Source organism: Notechis scutatus, chromosome 6 (genome assembly GCF_049901735.1).
Source record: "Notechis scutatus isolate UNSWTSFEM ecotype Mainland chromosome 6, rNotScu1.2, whole genome shotgun sequence".
NCBI lineage: Eukaryota > Metazoa > Chordata > Lepidosauria > Squamata > Elapidae > Notechis > Notechis scutatus.
The window spans coordinates 44,673,854-44,697,511 of NC_142014.1; the positions used below are offsets into that span (position 1 = coordinate 44,673,854).

At 37.7% G+C, this 23,658-nt stretch overlaps 1 protein-coding gene across 6 annotated transcripts in view; it reads right to left on the reverse strand.

Annotated features, from left to right (window-relative positions):
• ATP2B1 (ATPase plasma membrane Ca2+ transporting 1) overlaps positions 1-23,658 on the reverse strand; it is a 79,693-nt gene that overhangs the window by 43,390 nt on the left and 12,645 nt on the right. For all 6 annotated transcript variants that reach the window (XM_087968086.1, XM_087968083.1, XM_026693650.2 and 3 more), the window contains exon 2: positions 3,110-3,535. In XM_087968086.1, coding sequence (XP_087824212.1) covers positions 3,110-3,314 — 205 coding nt within the window. In that variant the 5' untranslated portion in view covers positions 3,315-3,535. The remainder of the gene's footprint in view (positions 1-3,109; positions 3,536-23,658) is intronic.

Genomic DNA, 23,658 nt, shown 5'->3' on the forward strand with positions numbered 1-23,658 from the left:
ATTTTAATTTGATTTATAGATATTGAGTTCAGATAAAAACCAGGTATGCTTTTAAAATATATATTTATTTTGCCAATTCAGTATATGCTAAACAACCCCCAATTTTCAAAGATATTAATTATATCAATAGCTGGAATTAGGATTACACGAACTGTTGTTTGTATAAGATTTTTCTGAACGCATAGAGGTTTGAATACAAAAATTTTGAGTTTCTGCTCATTCATTGCTACCATGCCAGTTTCACATGTAACAAGCATACCCTTTTCCTTTTACACACATAACGGTTGGATGTGTGGCTTTCCACAAGCATAAATCAATTAATAGTAGCAAATTAGATTTCCTTATTTCCCATGTTTCAAGAAAGGAACATTGCCAATGATTTCTGGAGATTTCATGTAACTTTTTTTCAATGCTAACTGAAATTATAACTATTGTTTGTTTTTAAAAGAAGTAAAATATATATCGTGAGTGCTTAAGGCAGATTTTGTCCATTTCTGGAAAAAAATTCAAAAGGGAAATTTCAGACTCTTCTAACATTGCACTTCTCCCCCTTTGCCCCAAAATAATTATAGCACAGAATATATGTGTGTTCTCAACACTTTGAGTACAAAAGCTGTTCTCAAAAGCTGTGCTACAAAAGCTGTGCAGACAGTTTGTCCACGCTTTGTCCACCATTTTAAGTACTAATCGTATTTGTTTATATAACTGTATGCTACAAAGTCACTTGGATATTGCAAATAAGAAATTAAAAAAAATATCCCAGAATTGTATTGCTGTTTTATTTTTCCTGCCAATATTAAGGAATTATTCAATTTTACTTGTATTAATATTGGGGAGGGGGGGGGGGAAATCTCACAATTTTGCTTAACGACACTAAACACAACAGAAACAATGACAGTAGAAGTGATTCCAACAGTTACTGCCAAATTACAATTCCCAGTTGCAATATTGGCTGGGAATTCTGAACACTGTAGTCTAAAAACATTTATGTACATATGTATATGTATATAAATCACTATCATAGTGCCCACAATCACATGATCATAATTTAGGTACTTGGCAACTGGCATGTATTTACAGTAGTTGCAGTGTTCCAGGTTCACTGATCACAATTTGCAACCTTCCTGGATAGCTTCAAACAAGCAAAGTTAATGGGGGAAGCTGGATTTACTTAGTGACTGTGGTGATTCATTAAATGACTGGCAAAAAGGTCATAAAATTAGGCATGGTTGTGGTCATGATGACTCAACAACTGCATCGCTTGGCGATGATGTTCCCACCCCAACTGTGGTCATAATTTGAGAATTACCTGTAATAAATTTAAGCAACCTGTGAGTTTTAGTACGAAGTAACCAAATCAGAAAGACACACACTGTAATGTGCCCTACATATAAAAATGCTTAGTTTTAGGAGAAAATGTTTTTGAAAAAAATGCATGTATAATTTTCATAGAATATTTCATTTTTTTCCTAACTGAACTAAGGATAGTTAAACCTCTGAAAAGATTTATCTATCCTTACTTGAAAAGCTCAAGAAACTGTTAAAAATAAAAGTAAGTTATTTTTTTTTTTTTTTTGAAAAAAATACTATATATTTACTGGCCTGATAAATATTTGCTCAGTATGTTGCTCCTTAAATTGTTTTTGGGAAGCTAATAACACTGGGAAACCTACTTTAAATCAAAACTATTTGTTTTAATCTTAATATAGGAATATGTTAAAAATACTTTTTACAGTTTTTTTAACCAACTTTTTAAAAGTCAAAGGAAGGGGGGCGGGAACTACTGTAGAGTTTTTAAAATTTCAGAAAACTCTTTTAGTAATGCTTTTTCCCATTAGATTTGAATGCACACATATAAAATAAATAAATAAACAATTCTTTCAAATGTTAGAGAGGTTGTAAAAAAGAGGATAAATTTTTCATTTGTGATGGTCATGTGATAAAGCTATATCCTTTTGGCATAAAATATCTGGAGAGATAAGTAACATCAACAAAGAATTAAATGCTTCCCAGAGCTGGGCTTACCACATTAATTTACAGGATCAAATCTCAAGCTTAAAAATAAAGAACATATTATGTATTTAATTTTACTAGCCAAAATAATTACACAATACTGAGAAACATTAAATAACATAATGTTAGAGTTCTGGATTAACAAAATCTCTTTAATTGCCACATTAGAAAAATGAAGTTAAAAGATGAAGTTAAAATAAAGGAAGAACCTCAACAAATCAAATTTGGTTGATTTATTATTTTTCTCAAAAGCAATAAACTATAATATGGTCTATTTACATATATGGTACATTTGTACTTTACACTCAATGCAGTACTTTTTCTATTTTCTACATTCTTTTTTTCCTTATATATGCATCTTGGATTTATGTTAATGTAGTTACCTGATACTATTTGTTAAGTAAATAATAAATTGTTCAATAAAAGCAATGGGGGAAAATCATCAGAATTCCCAGCATCAAATGAAAAATTACAGGAAATCAAGAACAAAAAAGAAATGCTTTTTCACCTCCCTTTCCATTTATTTCAAAATTGCTAACCTAAATATTTGTACTGAACATTGAATTTATTGCTAATGTCTGCTTAATTTGCTTTTTTTCATGGTCTCATAATCTTATCTAGAAACTATATTCCAAATGTCTTAATTTTTCTTGCTCTGTGCTATGTATAAGGGAGGCATTCCTGCTAACATTTAGCAATATGTCTATTATGGACATATATTGTCAATTTTGCCACTGCTACATATTCTCCAATTTTGGTCTCTTGATCTTGCATCATTGGCAGTTTCTCTTTCCCACTGTTATACTAAATATGTCCTAGAAGATATTAGCATGCATCTTAGTAAACTGTGGTATTTTGACTTATATTTTCTGGACTTATACCTAACAGAAATATTTGCAGCTTCAATTCAATATTTATTTTGTTCAATTCTACTTTTAATTATCTTAATTTAGAACCAAATAAATCCATTTTAAGATACAACAAAAGCCAGGTGGTTCTTCAAGTGACAAATAAAAACATTGTCAATTAACAATGCCTTCAGTATCTATACAAGTCAGAATTCTCTTATTTAGAGTTAATGTACAATCATCCTTACCTTCATTTGGAGAAGTTTTCAATCTTGTACAGATTCCATATACATCTCCATAGCATTCTTGTATTTTATGCAAAGCATCAGCAGCTCGCAGTTCCATAAGTGTACGAAGCTCTTCAAGTGTAATACCAAAATCTCCATGATTAGAATCTTTTATGGTGTATTTTACACCACTATATGCCACTGAGTTGTTGGCCATGTCTCCCATGGTGTATAGTTTTCAAAAGTAAAAAGTTTCCAACAAGAAACAATTTTGTATTTTGAGTATATCCAAAAGAAAAAATAAATCCTTTGTATGTAAAAACCATCAAATATGCAGATACAAATCAACTCGAAATAGCCATAAGACACCTTGTCCAGCAGTGTTATCTTGAGTGTATTCCCATTGTCTTTTCCTTCATTTCACTTCTACCGAAAGGTAAATGCTATCTGCAAATAAAAGAGAGTTCACAGCAATGATGCAATATTTTCACACAAGCAGTCCATTCATTGCTAACAGTAAACTGTATTGTTATACTTGTGATTCATAATGCCTGTTTGCTATTATAGATGATATGCAAATATGATTGTGCTTGTCTTTTCCACATTCTTCTGTGCATAACTCTTTATATTTTTCAATGTTAATATCACACTACCTAATCTAATTTTTTCCTCTCCCCTTTATATCAGATATTTCTCGCCTCTATCCTTTCTCAACTACACTGTGATCCTTGTCTTAATCTGTCCTTCTATCTTTCGATCTCTCCTTTCTTCCATCATTTGCTTCTAATACCTTTTCTACAGCACTGAACCCATACTACAGTATTTTTAAACTTACTTTAATTCATTGCTGTCTAATTGCCCTTTCCTCTTTCAGTTTAAAGTGACTTTAGTGAGCTTCCATTAATTAATTTATTTAATTCCCTTCAGCCTAATTTTTGCATTTCATAATTTTTGCATTTCCTTTCAAAAAGGACTGACCTTAACAATTCAAAATCAGAACTAAAATCAGACTTCACGTGGTCCTTAAGTTACAACCATTTGTTCAGTGATAATTCAAAGTCATTACAGATGCTGAAGGTAGTGTTGTAAGTCCCCAAATTTACACCCTTTCCAGCCACCCCAGTCATAGGATTGTAATCCGGGCAGTTAACAACCCATTCACTGTTAGCCTTGATTGCCAAATGCTCTGTGATCATACAATTATGATTTGCAATCTTCCCTGTGATCATGTGAATACCATTTGAAATTTTACTGGCAGTTTTTCCAGAAAGACAATGGGGAAGAAGCAGACAGGGAAGGCCGTAAGCACTGTAGTGTGCCAAGAGGATTCTGTCTAGTCTTCAGGGACTGGCTTAAAAAGTTGCATCGCAGAATCCAAGCAGGATTTTTAGCCCCAGAGCAGAGCAAGGGATGAAAATTCTTCCTGCTGAAATCCAAGCAGGACAGCACAGGCCATGTACAAGGTGAGAGGTGCTACAAACAAGTCTCTCTGGGGCTGAAAATTCTGCTAGGATTTCAGTGATTCTGCTTCATGACCCACAAGATCATTTAATGACCTCAACTGGGTGTGCTAGGATTGCTGTCGTTGGGTAAAGCTATGACATCTGGCTTACCTACAGATTCACGCAATGACCAAAATTAAGGTCCAAACTGTAGCTGTAAGTTGTGAACTACAGTCTGGCCAAGAAGCACCTGATCTTATAAATAGCTTAGAAATTTTATACAAAAAGAAAACAAGAAAATCACTTTTATACACAAAAAAGTTAAAAATAAGTAACAATTTTACAGCAGTTGATCAATTGTTTGGTTTGAGAAATACGAAAACCTAGGAACATCTTAAGTGGGATATAACTTTATAAGATCTAAGATTGAAAGATATTAGATATCACATTATTATCCTCTGTGCAAAACAATTTGAAATCTCAGCAGCCAGTTCTTTAGCTAGTGTGGGCCTTCATACAGATCACATTCTTCCCAAGAACCTATAATGTTATAATGTGTAGATACACTGTTCCAAGGAATGTGGCCTTTTGCAATTGACAGATGGAAATTTTGTCAAATGATGATGATGATTTATTCCAAGATACCTTCCTAAGTATGTTTTTGATTGATTCATTACAGCTTTTGATGAACATAACTAATATTTATCAAAAACAATTTAAGAAGATCCAATAAAGTTTTAAACTAAATGCATATTTGTAATTTTATGATAAGCAATTCAGAATCAAACATCATTCTTGTAAATATTCTTACCAAATAGGTTTCTAATGTTAAACATCATTATACAGTACTTGCTATTTGAAAATGTATCCACGACACACTCTGACACAGAGAGGTAAACATGTATTATAAATTGTTTCAATTATACAAATGTGCAAAAAATAAAGTGTAGAAGAGCTGCTCATGCTTGCAAAATTTTCCAAATGTGCAAGCATATCTGCACCTGTGAAAATTACCAGCTTACAAACCCATTTGCTAGTTAATGATTATGCTAGAAAAAAAAAACATTTTTTGTGGCAGAGGGAGGGAAATTCAACAAGAGCTGCAAACTCCAAGTGGCAATTTAGATCAAGGTAACTTACATCAGGTATTTAAATAAGCCATAAGATAGCTGCATAAATTAAGTTTCCCACTGATACTGCCTAAGCATGCTTCCTTATCTAATAATTAACTTGTGTTAATTTACAGCAACAGAACTTATTTATATAACATCATTCTTAAAAACACTTAAATAGGTATAAATTCAAGTTTAGTTTGTGGCTTACTCTTTAATTTGAACCTTAAAGAACTAATGTTTTTTTTCCTTCCACTTATGTTCCTAACATATCTTGTCCTTTTAATTTAAATGGCTGAAAGACTGGCCCGTCTCCCTCAAATTCACATGAATCACAATAATTCCTCAGAAAGTGGAATAAAAGTATAAATATGATCAGCTACATAATTGGAATAATGCTGACATTTCTACTGCATTTCATGAAATGTTCCTTTCTTTCCCAATTTCTTATCTTTAATTCTATTCTTAGCTAATTTCCATATTTTTACCATATTTTCACTTAATTCTTATTAAGATAATTAAGATGATTCTTATTATTAATAACTTTATCCTCTTCTTGTTAGTTATTGCTAGTTTCAAATATAATGTTAAGCCTTCAGGTGATTGCTTGATTTTAACTTAACCATGTTATATGAATCTAATCACTCTGGTCTCTGTAAATCATAGTTCATGAATACATACGAGTACATCCAGCCTCACTAGAGTTCATCAGCAATAAGTTCACAGTCTTCAAATCTTCTTTAGATAGTTCCTCTGAGAATCTCTACAAGCACATTGGCTTTTCCTAAAGACGGCAGCTTTATTTTTTCTATTATGACCTGTGCCTCTTGCTTCAGTCTTGCACTGTTTCCTACTCTGTTTCCTTGATGGACAGAAAACAGCTGAAGTCTTACATCCATTGAAAAGCTTTCCAGAATATGCCATGAACTGCCTGTCTGTCAAAAATCAAGTGATTAAGCAAAGCATAATTCCAAAAAGAAAGTTAACAGAACAGGCGTTGGCTTAACTGAACACAGTTTCTCAGCATGCCTTGGGATAATCCACACATATGGGTTGAATATGCCTTTCTGCCCAGAGACTGAGTCATCAATCTTTGCCACACCTCTTCCTGTCAGGGCAGGAAGCCCCCTAACCCCAGTCACGATGAAGGCACAGCCATTTGATGATCTTTCTGTGGCATTCGCTCTGCCTCCCACCTGGACACTGGACCAGATGGTTGCCAGGGTGGAGTGGATTATCCCAAGGCATACTGAGAAACTGCATTCAGGTAAGCCAACACCTATTCTTCAGCATGCCTTTGGGACAATCCACACATATGAGACATACCAAAGCTGGCAGTCCCTATGGGCGGGAAGAAGTCTGGTCCTGTGTACTCCTGGAGACGGGGCAGCACACAAAGGCTCTTGGGGGGAGGAGAGAAACTCTAGAAAGAGACCCGACCATAAGGTTGACAGGATCCAAACGTCCGTCGTGGTCTGTTCCCACCTCTGCCAGAACAGTCCCAGATGGCCCCCTATGGGGGATGAGGCTTGTTGTGTCTGAAGGGTCTGTTGGAACCCCTAAAGGACCTTCTGCCCTCTTGCCTCTGACACCCTCTGGTGGCAAAGGCCTGTCTATCGGCCTGAGAGGAGGATCTCTGGAAAAAGGGCCTACTTTGACGGGGACAGCCTGCCCCAGCTTCCCCGTTTAAAGGAGGGCTTCCTGTAGTAGCGATGAGACCTGTAATCAAAGCGCCTCCCCTGGGAGGGCAGGATCTTTCGCTTGTCTCTGGTTTCCGTCAAAAAGGGATCCAGGGCTTCCCCAAAAAGCCTCTCTCCCTTAAAGGGAGCTTCCATTTGGTTCTGTCGTCCATCTGCCAATTTCTTAGCCAGAGAAGCCTGCGTGCTGTTATGGAAGAGGCCATGGCTCTGGAAGAAAATTTGGCTAACGTGAGGGTGGCATCAGCAGTCAATTGAGCCGCAGCTATAATCGTATTCAGGTCCTGATGCACCCTGAGATCCTCAGGTAGAATTCTGTCCTGCAGCTGCCTCAGCCACCGCAAAGAGGCCCGTGTAAAAAAAGATGCAGTCGTCGATGCTCTGATGGCCCAGGAGTCGGCTTGATAAGCTCTCTGGAGCGCCATCTCCTCCTTCCCGTCCTCTGTCTTTAAAACGTCCTCCATATCAGGTGGGATGACAGATGAGGAAGCTTGGGCTACCACTGGGCCATCTACCTTTGGCACTTCCCTAATGTCCAAAAGGTCTTTGTCCACATTAAATAAAGTAGACTCAGACCCACTGGGGCGAGTGTACATCCCAGGGGACTCCCACTGCTTTTTGATCAGGTTCAGAAACATCTGGGGCACAGGTACAGTGTCCACCACAGATGCTTTCTCAGTGAACAGGAAATCCTCCTGATCCTCTCCCTCAGTGGGAAGGTCCTGAGTGACTGTGTCCTTTTTGAGATGAGCCGTGCTCTTGGCCTTAACCAGCAGAGTCTTGAAAAGAGCCGGCTGGAAAAGGCGCTTAAAGGAAGGGGGACCTGCTACCTCCGACTCCTCATCCGAAAAACCCCTTTCTGGAAGGAGGTTCCTCTCGGAGCCATAAAATTGGCTGCTTTCAGAAGGGGAGGCCGAGCGCTCTCTGAAGTGGAACTGCTGTTCTGCAGAAGCCTGCCCCTGCCCCTGCAGGACTCCTCTGTTAGTGTCCAAATAAGACAGCTGGCGCAGCTGGTTGACCTCTGCCTGCAATTCCTGTCTTATTGTTTGGGAGATCCAGGCTCTCATGAAGGATGGCATTTCTTGCATCTGAGTCTTCTCAGGCCGTAAACCAGCTGCTGTAGGCATAAAGGTGGCTGCAGGCACTGGTCTGGCTCCGCTGGAGACTTGGTCTGCAGGTGCCACCATCAAGATCCCCTGAGGTGGCTCAGAAAAATTGTAAGAGGTCTCAGCCCTGATTTGGACGTTTCCCTGCAAATCCTGAGTACTTGAGCCCCCAGGAGACCAGGCAGTCATATACTGCCTATCTGCCAGTTGGTCTGGCTGCCTGTCATCTTGAGGGGGCAAAGTTTGAGGGGTGGCTCTGTATTCAGCCATCCTGGAATCTCTCACTGTCCGGTCAAACTGTTTGTCTATGGCTTTTTGTCTACTCCTGGCCTGTCTATCCTCAGCCCTAAAGGATCTCTTAAGGGCTAGAGCCCTGGCTCTAATACTAGCTGCTTCCTCCAGACCAGCAGACCTGGGCTTAGGAGATCCCTTTACAGCCTTCTCTCTACCCTGCTGAGGAACTAACAATTCTTGATCAGCTCCCTTGGCAGCCATCTTTGAGCCCGCCAAAAATAACTGTCACTTGACAGGGGTAGAGAAAGGGAAAAAGAAGTAAAAATAAAATAAAATAAAATAAAAAATATTCAGCCTAAGCTGTCAGGTATAGCCACAGTAGCTGTCCACCACTTCAGGAGGCTAGTGTGACCCAAAGTGATGAGCTCAGCCCAGCTCTACAATTCAAAAGGCGAGTCAAGGAAAAAAAGTTGAAAAAACAGCTGCCTCTTTGAATTGCAGCAAGCCCTGACAGGTCAGAGGCTTGCGAGCCTGGCACTGGCTGCACAGCAATTATCAGGCAGACTCAAGTGTCTCGCAGCTGCTACGGTGCTCTGGGGACTGGATGGTGGGGTCAGGATTTAATCCCGATGGCCAGAAACCCCCCCCCCCAAGGGACAATCCTGGAGACAAACTGCAAGATTGTCCCCAAACGAAATAAATGGCCGCTGCCGCCAAAAAGGGACAGAAGCACTTAGCGGCAGCTACAGCTCGTCCCAGGCAAGGGAAAGTGGATCGGGAGAAGGCGAGTTAAGTAAGACGCAGACTCTTGCCCCAGCCCGGGCCACCCAAGTTTTAACACAAAACAGAAAAAAAAAAACCAGTCCACCAGCAAGGAAAGTCAAAAAAATAAAATAATAAGCAAAAAAACCCGAACCGGAAAAAAGGCGCGAAAAAATGAAAGTGCTAAACTGGCAAGCCGGCTAGCTGTCAAACCTGATCTAAGCGTCTCTGTGAAAAAAAGCTTAATCCAGGGGGTGAATATTCTTCTACAATCCTAACTATTCAGAGCCCTTAAAGGGTGGTCTGAACACGCTGAGACCGAGTGAAGAACTGGGGACCGTTACCAGGGGTGTGTCCTCAGTTTTTCAACTCGGTCTGCAGAGCTAGGAGACTAGAGACTACCCATCCTGGATTCTCCCTTTGGCTCAGTGGAGAATATTTTCACAATATTTTATTCATATGAATATCAAAGTGTTTTTTAACCTAAAAGACTATTAAAGGACAATGTAATGTTCGACATTTTGGTATAACTAAAGTAACATAATGAAAAGCAAGCTGCAATGAAATGGTTTTCTTAAACTCAGAAGAGAAGGCTTTTGACAATTTGAAATAGGCTTTCTTGTTCAAGGCTGTGGAAAATAATAATTTTGGAGAGAAGTTTATAAAATGGTTAAGATTGAACTATAATTTACAGAAAGCACAAATAACTGTTAACGAAGATCTAACAAAAATCTGTGAGATAAAAAAAGAAACAAGATTGGGATGTCCACTTTCTCCTCTCTTGTTGATTTTGATTCTTGAAATACTAATAAAATGATTCTTCAAAATAAAGCAATGGTAAAGACAGTTTTATTGAAATAAAACAAGATTAGAAGATTGTGGGAGTAAAATTTAAAAAAGAAATTTGTAAGTTAAGGGTTTTTGCAAATGATTTGTGGTTGGTTTTGGAAGACACTTTAAAGGGAATCAAAATATTTAAATATTAAAAGTACACAATTTGGTATTAGGTTTTAAGATTAATAAATAAAAATATGAAAATAGATCATACAGAAATAGATCAAACACAATTGATGAATAAGATTAAAAAGGTAGAATATTCTGGGTATCTATGTGACAAACATGAATTGTATGCAATTTTAAAATTAAAATAGCTATGTTAAGATATGGAATAAATTTTTAAAAACTTATTAACAAAGGAGAAACTCCAACTGCATTGCTGGGCTGAATTTATGTGATAACATTAATGTCTTGCCTAGAATGATGTATTTGTTTTAAACAATACCTGTTTTGATAAAGGATATATCATTTAAACAGTGGCAGAGGGATATAGTTGTCAATGAGTCTTCTATTTACAATTATTAGAAAGATTTAAAGTAGACAAAAGAATGTGCAGTTTAAAACATGCGGAAAGAACTATTTCCACACTTTATTTCATACTTTAAACTTTGATAAAGGCTGACCTTCAACTGTATGTTTTCTGTATCTCTCTACAGATCATAAATATTTAGAATGGTATTGTTTTTTGCCCTGTTCATCTTCATATCTGTGCTCAAGAGAAATATTCCAAATAATCCTCAGTACACATAATGTATGTTAAATGTGGTTGGCAGGCATTTGGCAAGCTAAGCATAATTTTCAAGAACAACTTCCCCCTTTGCCCGAAGAGAAAACTTTTCAATCAGTCTGTGCCACCTGCTCTAACATATGCCAGTGAACATGGACACTAACCTCAAAATCTATACAAAAGCTACAAGTGAATGTAAATGGGCTGGTCACATAATAAGAACTCATAGCAAGAAAAATTGAAGGCAGGTGGATCAACACAGTCATAGAATAGATCCCACTTGATAAAAAGTGTCCATGAAAGAGACTTAAAAAAGATGGATCAATGACAACAGCAAATATTACAGGCCCAATTGGCAAAAGAAAGCTCAGGACCATATTTGGTTGGAAACATGTGGAAGAGCCAGAAAAAAATATTAGTCACATAATTAGTGACTTTTTGAACTTGGTCACTACATTAATGAAATAGTCCACCAGGAGATGGGTATTTGCAAGATGCAAGCAACAGATAAATTATTTATACTGACCTAGTTAAAGATGATTGGCTAGAATGATCTTTGATCCCTTCCAAACCCATTTAATTTCCAGTTCGCACTTCAAAAAACATCTGAGTAGTGATGACACCAAGATAGTGGCAGGAGAAAGAGGAAGCAGAACTGCTCATCCTCAGTGGTAACTCAAAAGATCAAATGACAGGGAAGGTCATATCCCCAAGACAGAATTCAGAAAGGTGGGAATCTGAGCCCAAGAAAGTCCCTGCTATCCAAGAATAATTCTGGCTCCCAAACCTATAACTCAGATCACCTCCCATTTTCTTCTTCAGTGAATAATTGATGGAAGTTATTACTGTATATTAACTAGTTTAATCAATATCTTGTATTTGTCATCTGGTCTCAATGCTTAACATAGCTATTTGCAGAATTATATAGAAGACTGAGCAACACCACGGAGGAAACACCTTAAAGTAAACATTTTAAACTGAGTGAAAGAATATAGGATAGTGTCAGATGCTATTCACTCTAAATAGTTGCCAAATGAGGCTTTGTGTAATCCTGAAAGATAGGATCAAAGTTACCTGGAAATAAGCCCAGAGGAGACCACTGAACTGATATGGCCTACATAGTTGTCAATTCAAAACAGGCAACCTCAGAAATTGAATTGTAAGCTGCCCTGAGTTATTGACTGAGATAGGTGGTTATAGAAATTAAATTCATATATACCTGCATATATACTAGAATTCTATCTTATTTATATAAGCTGTAATGTGGAATCTAGAAAGCTTTACAGCATTTTCCTTTCCCTCCTAGAATAAAGAGTTCAAGCAGTACTTATGTTCTTCAAAACCATCTGTGTATTCCTCTGTAACACTATAACAGCTATTTTTTATTGGCAAGTTGACAAATATATCTGAATAAAATTTTAAGACACTGAAATTCACATATGTTAATACAAAATATAAATCTCCCCTCATACCACACTTGGCAAAAGAAAGCAATTTAATAATTCATTTTATCTCTAGATCTTGACACTTTAATTTTTTCAAATATAAGATCTTAGCAGCAAAACTGTGGCAATTTTAGGACCAATTAATTGAATTATAATGTATTCTGATATGATTTCTGTTATATGATTTCTAAATATTTATCAGTGTTTATAATGTCTGCTTATATTACTAAAATGTACCTTAGACAATCTTCCAGCCCTTCAAACCAGGTTTTATTCATGACAAATATAAGGAAGCAAGAATTGTTGCTTTACCTCATTTCTGTCAGAACTGATGTGAACTACATATAACAAACATTTTTAGCAATAGCATTTACTTATATATCGTTTCACAGTGCTTTTACAGCCCTCTCTAAGCAGTTTACAGAGTCAGTGTATTGTCCCCGACAATCTGAGTCCTCATTTTACCGACCTTGGAAGGATGGAAGGCTGATCAACCTTGAGCCTGATGATTCGATCCGCCAAATTGCAGGCATTCAGCAATCAGCAGAAATAGTCTGCAGTACTGCATTCCAACCATTGCACAACCGCGGCTCTTTTTGTTTGTTTGTTTTTAAATAGAAGAGTAATAATATATTTTATGGCAACCTAAAATAATATCTACAACCTAAAATAACTTGCATTTACAATAAACTAGAAGATAGTATGATTCTTCTAAAAATTACTTGAGTATATGCAAGAAATTATAGGCCATTCAGCTTAACGTCTGATTGGTAGAAACAGTGAATGAATGAATGAATGAATGAATGAATGAAAACATAATGAGCAGATAGAGGAACAAGATTTGCTGAAGGGAAATCAGTATGAATAAATCTTGCCTTACTAACCTTTTTAGTTTTTAGAGTATCAACAAGCACATATATGGAGGTAATTCTACTGATACATATTTTCATAAAAAGTCTTTGATGAAGCTCCTCATCACAGATTAAGTTAGTTTAGTAGTCATGGGATAAGAAGCCTGAATTGGTAATTGATTAAAAAAAGGAGGTGGAGTCCCTCAAAAATCTATTAGTTTGCTTATGTATGATCTTAACATGAAGTGGGAGCAGTAAGCTGGCCAAATTTGTGGATACTGAACTATTCAGTGTCATAAAAACCAAATAATTGTGAAAAGCTCCAAGACAATATGTTTAAAACTGATGGTCAATCTAATGGCATACAATGCGAATATGTTTAGAGAATGCATACTAGCAGAAAAACGAAAAAACAAAAAACAACTTTTAACTTGGTATGTACACTAATGGGTTTTCGGCTACCTGGAATTAACCAGGAAAGAGATGTCGGAGTCACAGTAGAAATTCAATTAACCATCACCTCAACATGGAGCAGCTGTGGAAAAAGTACTGTATATCCCATGCTAGGAATCATTAGGAAAGGGTCTGAAAGGGAAAAAAATCAAACACTGATAAATTCCTTATTTATGGCACAACTGTTGGAATACCATATACAATTTTAGTGAATTTAATTTTCATACTTTCCTGTGAACTACCTTGTAACATTGGGTTATTGCTCAAGACAACGTAGTAAGCACTGAGTCCATAGAAAAATGCTAATAAAATAATTTACCACATAAAATATACTAAACTTTTCTGTTATTTTAACTACAGACTTCTAGATGAAGATAATCTTACATAACAAGCTTGATCTCATAAGAATGCCATAGATGTACTATACTGTTTGACCAGGAATCTAAAATATATATAGTAGTTTGTAGAACACAATGAAATCCCATTTCCCCTTATGCTTAAAGAACAGCTACAAAAAATTCTGACTCACATGTGTTAATGGGATCCTTTTTCCACTACATTCTTATATGTGCCTGTCATCAATAGAATGATTTTCTTACACACTTATCTCATCATTAAAATTAAAGTGATGACAAGCATTTAGAAGATGATTTTTCATTTGCAGATATCAAAGAACTTTTGTGCATGTGTTACACTATAAATCCTACACTCAGATTTTTATACGGTTCAAACTACTAAATTTATCTCTGCTTCATGAAACAAATCCTATGAGTATTATCTGAAGTTTCCAAAATTAACATTCTTAAACTGAGATCAATACATTAATTTATATTAAATATATAGGTACATTACATATGGGTGGCCATTTTTCATCCCAATTTAAATGGAGTTTGGTCCATTGTTTGATTACTTATCCCCTCACAGTTCTAAAACTGAAATGCAAGCCAAGAATCATTTGTTAGATAGATAAGCCAGAAAGCTACCCCTCCCAACAGTCAAGTACAATAAATGTGGTGTTGGATGTTGTTGCCTAAACGGTGACAAGGTCCATTCTTCCTTGTGGTGCTACTGGAAACTTCCCACAAGGATGGTATCAAAATGAACAGGACCAACTAACATCAGGTTTCAGTGGCAAACCAGTTGATAAAATTTAAATAATACTAGGGCATTCCCTGGAAGCAATTTGTGTTGGCATTGCCTAACCATCACAACAAATGGGCAACAGCTATCAGTTCAAGGATAGAACTGACTAAAGAAGCTAGTTCAAACATCACGATTTATTACTGCTACATCAAATATCGGGATGGTCTGCTGACTGTGTGCAGCAGTGAGCTTGCAGAAATACTAAGGTGACACAAGGTAAATGTTAATTGTGTGCCTATAAGATACGTGTTGGAAAGACCAAGAATGACATCAGTGAAAGATACAAAACAATCTACCATAACATGTCCAACAAAAAAGTGTAGCTATTATAGATGCACTGAACTTTGTTGCTAATGTCCATTGACATTTTGATCACCTTATGTTAACTGTCATTGATGCTGCTCTCCGTCAATTACATGTTTTCTTGGACTTCACCCCTCAAATTGGATGTGATGAAGAAAAAGAACAGTTTTGGATGAGACTACAAGATTGTATAGCTACATGTATAGCAAGAAGCCTTGCTGCTTCTCTGCAGTTACCTAAACAGACACATTGGAATGTGCAGGAAGGCTACAAATTTCATGACAGCATTATGATGGACAGCAAATCCTGGACCTTTCCAAAGTAAATTACCTTATCATCACCAATTTTTTTTTTCAAACACTACATCAGCCACTTGGCTACCTCTAACAGTGGCAACCACAATAGCCAGATTAGTTCTGTCCTGTCTAATGTGACTTCCACACTATCATGCAGCAGAAAATACAGGAAAAGTTGGTTTAGAAAGAACTGATATTTGCAGAAGATAAAACAAAAATTGGCATCTGTGACCGTCACTGCAAGAAAAGTGGCAAAGAAAGCTCTTGCAAAGACTAAAGTCAATCGCTACTAGGACTTATTTGAACAACTGGACATAAATGAACATGAGATAAATGAACATGATCAAACTTGTGAACATGTACACTAAGACAGTAAAGCATTGAACATGTGTGCTAAGGAAAAAAATGACAGCAACTTCAGGAGATCCTGAAATACTGGCAACAGCACTTTGGCAAAATATTTAATGTCAAATTTCCATACTTGCCAATTCTTGATGGTTCAGCTAAACTCTGCTCCAGTCCTGCACATTATACCTGAAGAGGTTATCTATCAGAAGCATGAAGAATTCAAAAGCAACAGACCTGGACCAGCAGACATTCAGAAGTTGAAAGAACTTTGTGGCATAGCAGTTGACTGTCAAGAAAACTCTTCAACTCTCTGGCCACATGCCTCCTAACTGGGCCACAAGAACCATAATTCCCTTCTTCAAGAACAAAGCTGACTCAACACATCATTCCCACAACCAACAAATCCTTCCCACTGCACAAAATGAAAATTTTGAATAGATCCCCAATCAACATTTCCATGGCATTTTTGAAATCAGTATCAACCAGAGCAGTTTTGTCAAAGGCTTGAGTACCACTGATGCTATTTGTGCAACTTGCATGTTCATGAAAAAGCATGAAGAAAAGAAATAATTACACATGGTTTTCCTCAACCTAGAAAAAGCTTTTGATTGTGAGCAATATTAGCTGATACGACACACTCTACGTGATCATGGTGTACCTGAGCTACTCATAAAAATGATCCAGATACTTTATGTTAATGTCAGCAGCCAAGCATTATGTGTCACCAGTCTTTCTGACAACTTTCCTGTGAAAGTTGGTATGCACTATTGCCATTGCAATAGTGAAAGTTGGTATGCACTATTACTATTGATTCTGTGCCATTGCTGTTGATCTCATTGCTGTGAGATTTGCATCATAGTGCCCTCTGGGCTTTGCTGTACACTGACAATTTCCTGCTTGCAACTACCACCAGGGAAACAAAGATGGAACAACTGTCTTAGCCTATTTGATTTGTGTCTCAATATCAAGAAGACTAAGTATCTACCTATTAGCTCAGGCTTCTCCACATCCAAGTCAACAGTAAAGATCTAGTGAAAAAGCTATTTCCATTACTTAGAATACCATTCGCAAATGACAGTGAATGAACAATGTACATGCAACAGCAACGTTTCTGTGGTGGAAGGAGATCACTGAATGCTGTGACAGACACATGCCAATCAGAGGTGGACTGCACATATTATAACAATCAGTTTGCCTAGAGCAGAACTGAAAATGTATGTGAGCGTGCGCGCACACACCCTTTTTACTTGCACACAACTGCAAAAACACTGGGATTTCCTACGTGTGGCAGCTGCATTGAGTAGAGCGGGCAAGGCGTGGAAAACAGCTGGGCTGCATGGGAGAGGCGAGCGAGCCAGATATACAGGACGGGATAGCACTGGGGTGAGTGAGTGGGCCCAGTTGGTGGTCGGAACTACCAGTAGGGGCAAGCCAGTCCAAACCGGCAGCAGCCCACCACTGATGCCAATTCATCTAAAATCAAAAGCGTATAATAGTCTATCCCAGTGGTCACCAACTGGTGGGCCGCGAGAAAATTTTGGTGGGCCGCAAAGAAATCTCACCCCCAGAGCACCCTCCAAAGCAATTAATCCAGGCTGTGGAGAAACACAAGGCTGAGCAGACCACATGGCGGGAACCCTCCCCGCCCACTCACCCGGCAAACTTGCCTGCTAAATTGCTATTTTTCCTTTTTCCGACCAACAGCTATTCTGCTGTGCCAGGTGATTTAGATTAGCTAGGAAGCAAGAAATGGTTGGATTTTTTGCTTTCTAGCTAGTCTTTAGATCTTCGGCTCTGCTTTTAAGCACAGCCGAACCACTCTTAGGACTGAAGCTTTTATTATTCAGTGCAGACTCACGGCAAGCAAATTCTATGTGACAGACTGAGCTAGTCGATGACAGATAGATCACTGAATGATTCTGTGAGCAACTCAATCTGCCTGCCTGCTTTGCCTGATTTTGGGTAAAAGTTGCTCTTTTTTAATAAAAAAAATCAATATTTATATATTTATAATATTTACATACAAGCCATGCCCAGTCAGTCACATGACCACCAAGCCACACCCACAAATTAGGCCATGCCCACAGAACCAGTTAGCGGTCTCTGGGATTTAAAATTATGAGTTTGGTGGTCCCTGAGGTCCAAAAGGTTGGCGACCTGTGATCTATCCTGTAGCAATTGCATGGCATTAAGGGCTGACCAACCACTAAAAATCTGTGCATCCTTTGCATGCCATGAAGATATGCATGCTTCATTAGGCATTTCCCTTCTTGACAATATCAGCAATACGTTCTGGCAGTAGATGTGCATTACACCAATAAAATTCCTTATGTGTCTAATCACACTTGGCCAAATAAAGTGTTCTGTTGTGTTCTATTGTAAAGAAGCAAACTGCAGGAAAAATACCTATAGTATTACGACCACATTCAGTAAGCAGCACCCTTCACCACTGCCTGCACCACCTACCACTTTAATATTGATGACAAATGCTCATGCATAAGACTAAAGAAAAAATGGCAGGGCATAATTAATAGAGACATGAAAACAATCTATTTGGACTCAACTGCCATATTTGATTGCATAAAATGGCATTCTATAAAATGAATCAGAAAAGTGGATCTAACCTGTGGGAGAACACTAGGAAGATGTGAAAAGCAAGGCATTGCTGCCTAGATGTTTCTACACTACTGTCAAGCAGAAAATTATAACAGCATATGCTTCCCCATCTTAGGAAAAGTGAGTGGAAGAGTCGAATTTTCTATTTTTTAAATGGCCCTTAAAAGATAACCAACATGCAGAGATTCTTCTGCTTTAGTTATATCCAAATAAAACTTAAAAAACTGAAAAGTTGCTTGCTTCATAGTTTAAGGTCTGTGATGGCAAACCTGTGGCGCACAGAGCCATTTGTGTGGGCACATGAGCCCCAGCCAAATTTACCTCACTGCACATGTGCGCGCCTCCTGGCTGATTTTCAGCCTCCCAGAGGCTCGAAGGAAGCCTCTACAGCCTTTGGAAGCCGAAAAATGGGCCCATTTTGTCACTTCCTATATTTCCAGAAATACTGGAAGTGACAAAACGGGCCCATTTTTCAGCCTCCAAAGGCTGCAGAGGCTTCCTTCGAGCCTTTGTGAGGCTGAAAAAGGCCTCAAATGGGCCAAAAAATCAGCTGGAACGCGCATGCGCAGTGCAGGTGTTCTGACCCAGGCTTCATACAAATTAAGGAAACACAAACTGAGTATAAAATCAAACCTTTTTTTAATGCAACGCTGGGAATTCATTGCATTCTCAGCCAAAACTCATTAGACACAATTCTCTGAGATAAGCTCACGCCTTCAGGGTTGTAGAAGGCTGCCAAGAAACAGAAGTTCACTTAATTAGAATATATACCGACAGAAGTTCCAGCAAAGACAAACCAGAGTTCGCAAGGCTTCAATGAGGAATCAGAATCTAATGAACTTCTTTGCTTCCTGCAAAGAGCATGTCACCAAGGACTGACTTTTATCCCTGATGGGAGGGGAAATCACCTTTCAGCTTTTACTCCTGAGTTGCCCATTGCTTCAGCTGCTCTCTCCTTCTAGCAGCCCGGCACACATGCGCACGCGGAACAGTGTCCCCAGGGTCCTCTGCTTCGCTGCTGCCAGACTCCGAAAGTTCCGAAGGCGGCATCCCACTCTCAGATGGCCCCATCCCTGCATTGGATGCAGGACCCTTGTCCAAGTCCTCGCCAGACTCCTTGACTGGTTACCTTTCATCCTCACTGTCTGTTACCTCTACCATCTGCACCAGCTACCAGCGAACCACAACAGCAGGTAAAAGGGTGGCATGAGGGGAATCGTGCGCTCATGCATAGGGGGTGTGGGGGAGGTGCGCATCGCCTTTTGGGTGCTGGCACGCGAGCGCGCACACGCAAGCACACATGCAATTTTCTGCACAGGAGCTCAAAAAGGTTAGCCACCACTGGTTTAGGTATTTCCAAGGCAGATATCAACATAAGTTAATTTAATTTCCTCACTAATAGTTTTTTTTTTATAAAAGCAGAGCTCTTTTGGAGAATGTTTGGAGATTGGAATACAATCCATGTTTTTTTAGCTTTTTTTTCTTTTTGCATTGCTTTAATGATATTATGTATATAATTCTGGTTAACAACCTGGAGTCCCTATTTATGAGGAAAGTACACAAATTGAATAAAAAGTTTCTAATAATATCTTAATTTCTAGTACTCTTTCATATTATTTTTGATCACTAAAAATGAAAAAACATAATGTATTCTATCAAACATTCACTAATCATATTTTTGCTCAGAGGCTGTTATCAATTGTTTAGCATAACAGTAGCATAAAATGTTTCACTTTTTAAAGATATAGGGTAAAATGTTTGCACTATATGCTAACTTATTAAAAATAATAATTTCTACATTTCCTTTCCTCCAGGAGGTCAAGTCAGATTATCTAGCACTACTTTCTCCAATTTCCCCTCAAAACAATAATTATGTCAGCAAGCTGAGCTGAGAGTAACTGGCTCAAATCACCTGCTGTTCACAGCTACCTATCTCATTGTATGGAGAAATTATGTAGTCTCAAGCTTTCTCATGAATATATAGGGCAATTAGGCATTTAAGGAACAAATTAGGCACATTGGACTTCAGAATGATCTTGTCAGTGTTTCTGAATTTTATTTCCAAATGTTAGACTGCCACAAGCTCTCTCCTGCATATTAATTCAGACTAATCCTAAGTAAGCACATAGCAGGGCTTCTGTAGAGCTCATTTTATTCCTTCTGCATTGTTGGTGGGTAGATTTCATGATACCCCTTACCCTCAAAAAATTGTGGCTTCAGGGAGAACCTGCCCATGTCTTCTTGATTCCGTTACTATGATACAAGACACACTTTACATTCCCCAACTATTTCCAAATTTGAGAGTCATATAAATTACTCTCATTATATTCATTATTTTTATGGATGTTAACTCTTCATTTACATCTCAGGTTTCAAAATACCTTTTCCAAGTCATACCACTACACAAGGCTTTGGCATATGTGTTGTTCTCTTCTTTTATGACAGGGTTTTTTCTGGGGTGATGGAATTTCTGTAGCAAATATGTGTCCCTCCACCCCACTCCCACGTGTAGTGCTGCTCAAAGACTGTAATAATGATATTTCAATTTACCTATTGAGCTTTCATGAATGAGTTTGGATTTTAATCTGAGTTTCATCAGTTTTAGTTCAACATCTTTATTAACAGTGGCTCTCAGTTAAAGATCAATATGCAATTTTCTCCTTTCTGTGAGTCACATGTACGGATGAATAACTTTTTAAATGGAAATGAATTCTGTATGATTATCAGAAATTGATTGAAGAATGTGAGTCCTTCCAAAGATTGTTATGTCTAAGAAGTAAAGTTATATATATGGGTGGGGGACTCAGCACATAATAATATTCTGGGAAATATTGTGGAAGAATGCTAGCAAATTGCTGCCAATTTTGTAGTGGGAGTATAAATCTGGAGAAGAATATCTGTTTGCCCAGCTCATGGCAAAATTTTGATGGTCAGACCATTTATATGAACAAATACTGGTAGGAAAGGCTACAACTTTAGATAAATCTTGGAAGATCAAAAATAAACACCAACAATTAACAGGAGTAAACATCACCCAAATACTACTTTATAATCTGATTAACAAGCATTATGAGTACCCAATGAAGCAAGGTTCAAAATGGTGCTTTGACGCTGATCACAGGGGAGGTGATTAATGAAAGATCAATACTGAATTTCAAATGAAGTATTTTGGTAAATTTTACCAATTGTCCTACTGTCCCTAATGTCTGGAGCAAATATTAAATCTAAGCAGATTTGTATATTATAATTCATTTGTCCAGTTAGCATATTCCAATTAATAAAATGGATTAAATGTATTATTTATTCAAGCATAATCATTGCAAAATTGCCATTTATACAAATTACAAATAAAAAAAGTTAGCAGCAGTCATTTGTTCATTTGCAAGACGAACTAAAAAACATTTCTTAATTGGATAACTGCAACATTCACACATGTCAGCTAAAAATAAACTTATTTTTCTTCACATCCAAATTTATGCAGATTTAATCTGAAAAAAATTGCAGTTGAATAAGATGTCTTTAATCACACATTTGAGATTCTCAAAACCAACTTATTTGACATTAGGCCATTTCTACATTATTGTATGTGTATTACCTTAGGAAAAAAGAAAATTCATTATCAAATATATCAAGGCAATGGTTTACCACATTAGAAAAAACAAAGCTTATGGAAGCCAATGAGAATGCAGTGCTCACTACCTGAAATAACTTTTAACATCTTTTATTATCCTTCAGTTAAAGCAAAATCTGGGTTTTATAAGATACAAGTCAGAAATCAGGCCATTAAAGAACAGGGTGACTGGACACTTCAAAGCTGACAAAGCCAGAGCACAGGACAACTCAAAGAAGATTGGAAGACATGGAGATCTGGCCCATAGAAATGCCAAAAATGAGACACGAATGAATAGATATCATCATCACGAGTCAGAGAAATGGAAAATATGAAACCACACGTTGTTTTTTTAATAATACAAGTAGCGCTCAATTTAGCACAATTGAGAACACAATTTCCATCATTAAGTGATGTGGTTGTAAAGCATAACCACATTGCTTAGTGATGGCAATCCCTGTGGTCCTGGTTGACATTGTTAACCGAATCCTAGTCATTAAGTAAAGCAACTTCCTGCTGACTTACCACAACCACAAAGTTAGTGAGGAATCCAGCAGGAAGTTTCCAGTGTACAAGAAGGTAAGTTGCTGCTCCCAGATAGGGAGGGAGCAAGAGGATGTACAGGTTTGGTAGGTAAGAATGCAAGGGAAAGTGTGAGGAGGGTTGAGAAAGCTGCATGAAAGGCACATTGTGGATCAAGGAGGTGTGAGTCAAGGAAGGGATACACAAGAACCGCAATAAGGATTTGGGAAGGTGCGTGAGAGGCACCACAGGGGAAGGGACAGATTGTACGTAGAAGTACAGTGTGGTCAGAGAGTATGCATGGGGATGAGCAAGTGGTGGATGTGGCACAAGCAAAGGTGCCGGGGAAGGATCACAAGTGATTGAGACCTTCCCTGTCAGCTTCTGCACTGACTTTCTAGGGAAACCAGAAGGGAACTTTGCAAATGGCAAGCACATAGTTGCGGCATGCTTGGCAACTGGGTGTAAATGTAAATTGGTTATCAAGCACCCGGATCAAATCACATGACCATGGGGGTACTGGGACAGCCAGTACTCCCAGGATTGGTCGTAGTAATTTGGAATGCTCACTGACCAAATGGTTATAGGTTAAGGACTACTTATACAACAAATATACACACATACCAATTATATTATGGTTTTGAGGGGGGGACATGAACATGATTTTGGCCACAACAGCACTTTGCAATGCACATTAAAAAGTAACAAAAATAATTTCATGCAGGAGATAAGAAAAAATGAAAAAATGAACTCAAAATAGTTGATCTCAGTACTATTCACTAAATCAACCTATACGTTTCTATTCTTGCAAATTCATGTTCATATACCAATTCATGTACTCCAAACTAACAAATAAGATGAAGAATATGAAGAATATGAAAATAATAAATGTACAAAAATGCAGAGAATAATAATCTACTTCAGTATACTTTGCTGAAGTATATTGAAAAATAGTGCAGTGATATCCAAAGGCTGCCAATCTTTGGCACTGATGATATTCTTTCCAAGTATGAAGCAAAAATAATCATTCCTTTCAGTTCTTTTACTAAACATAAAGAACTTCTCA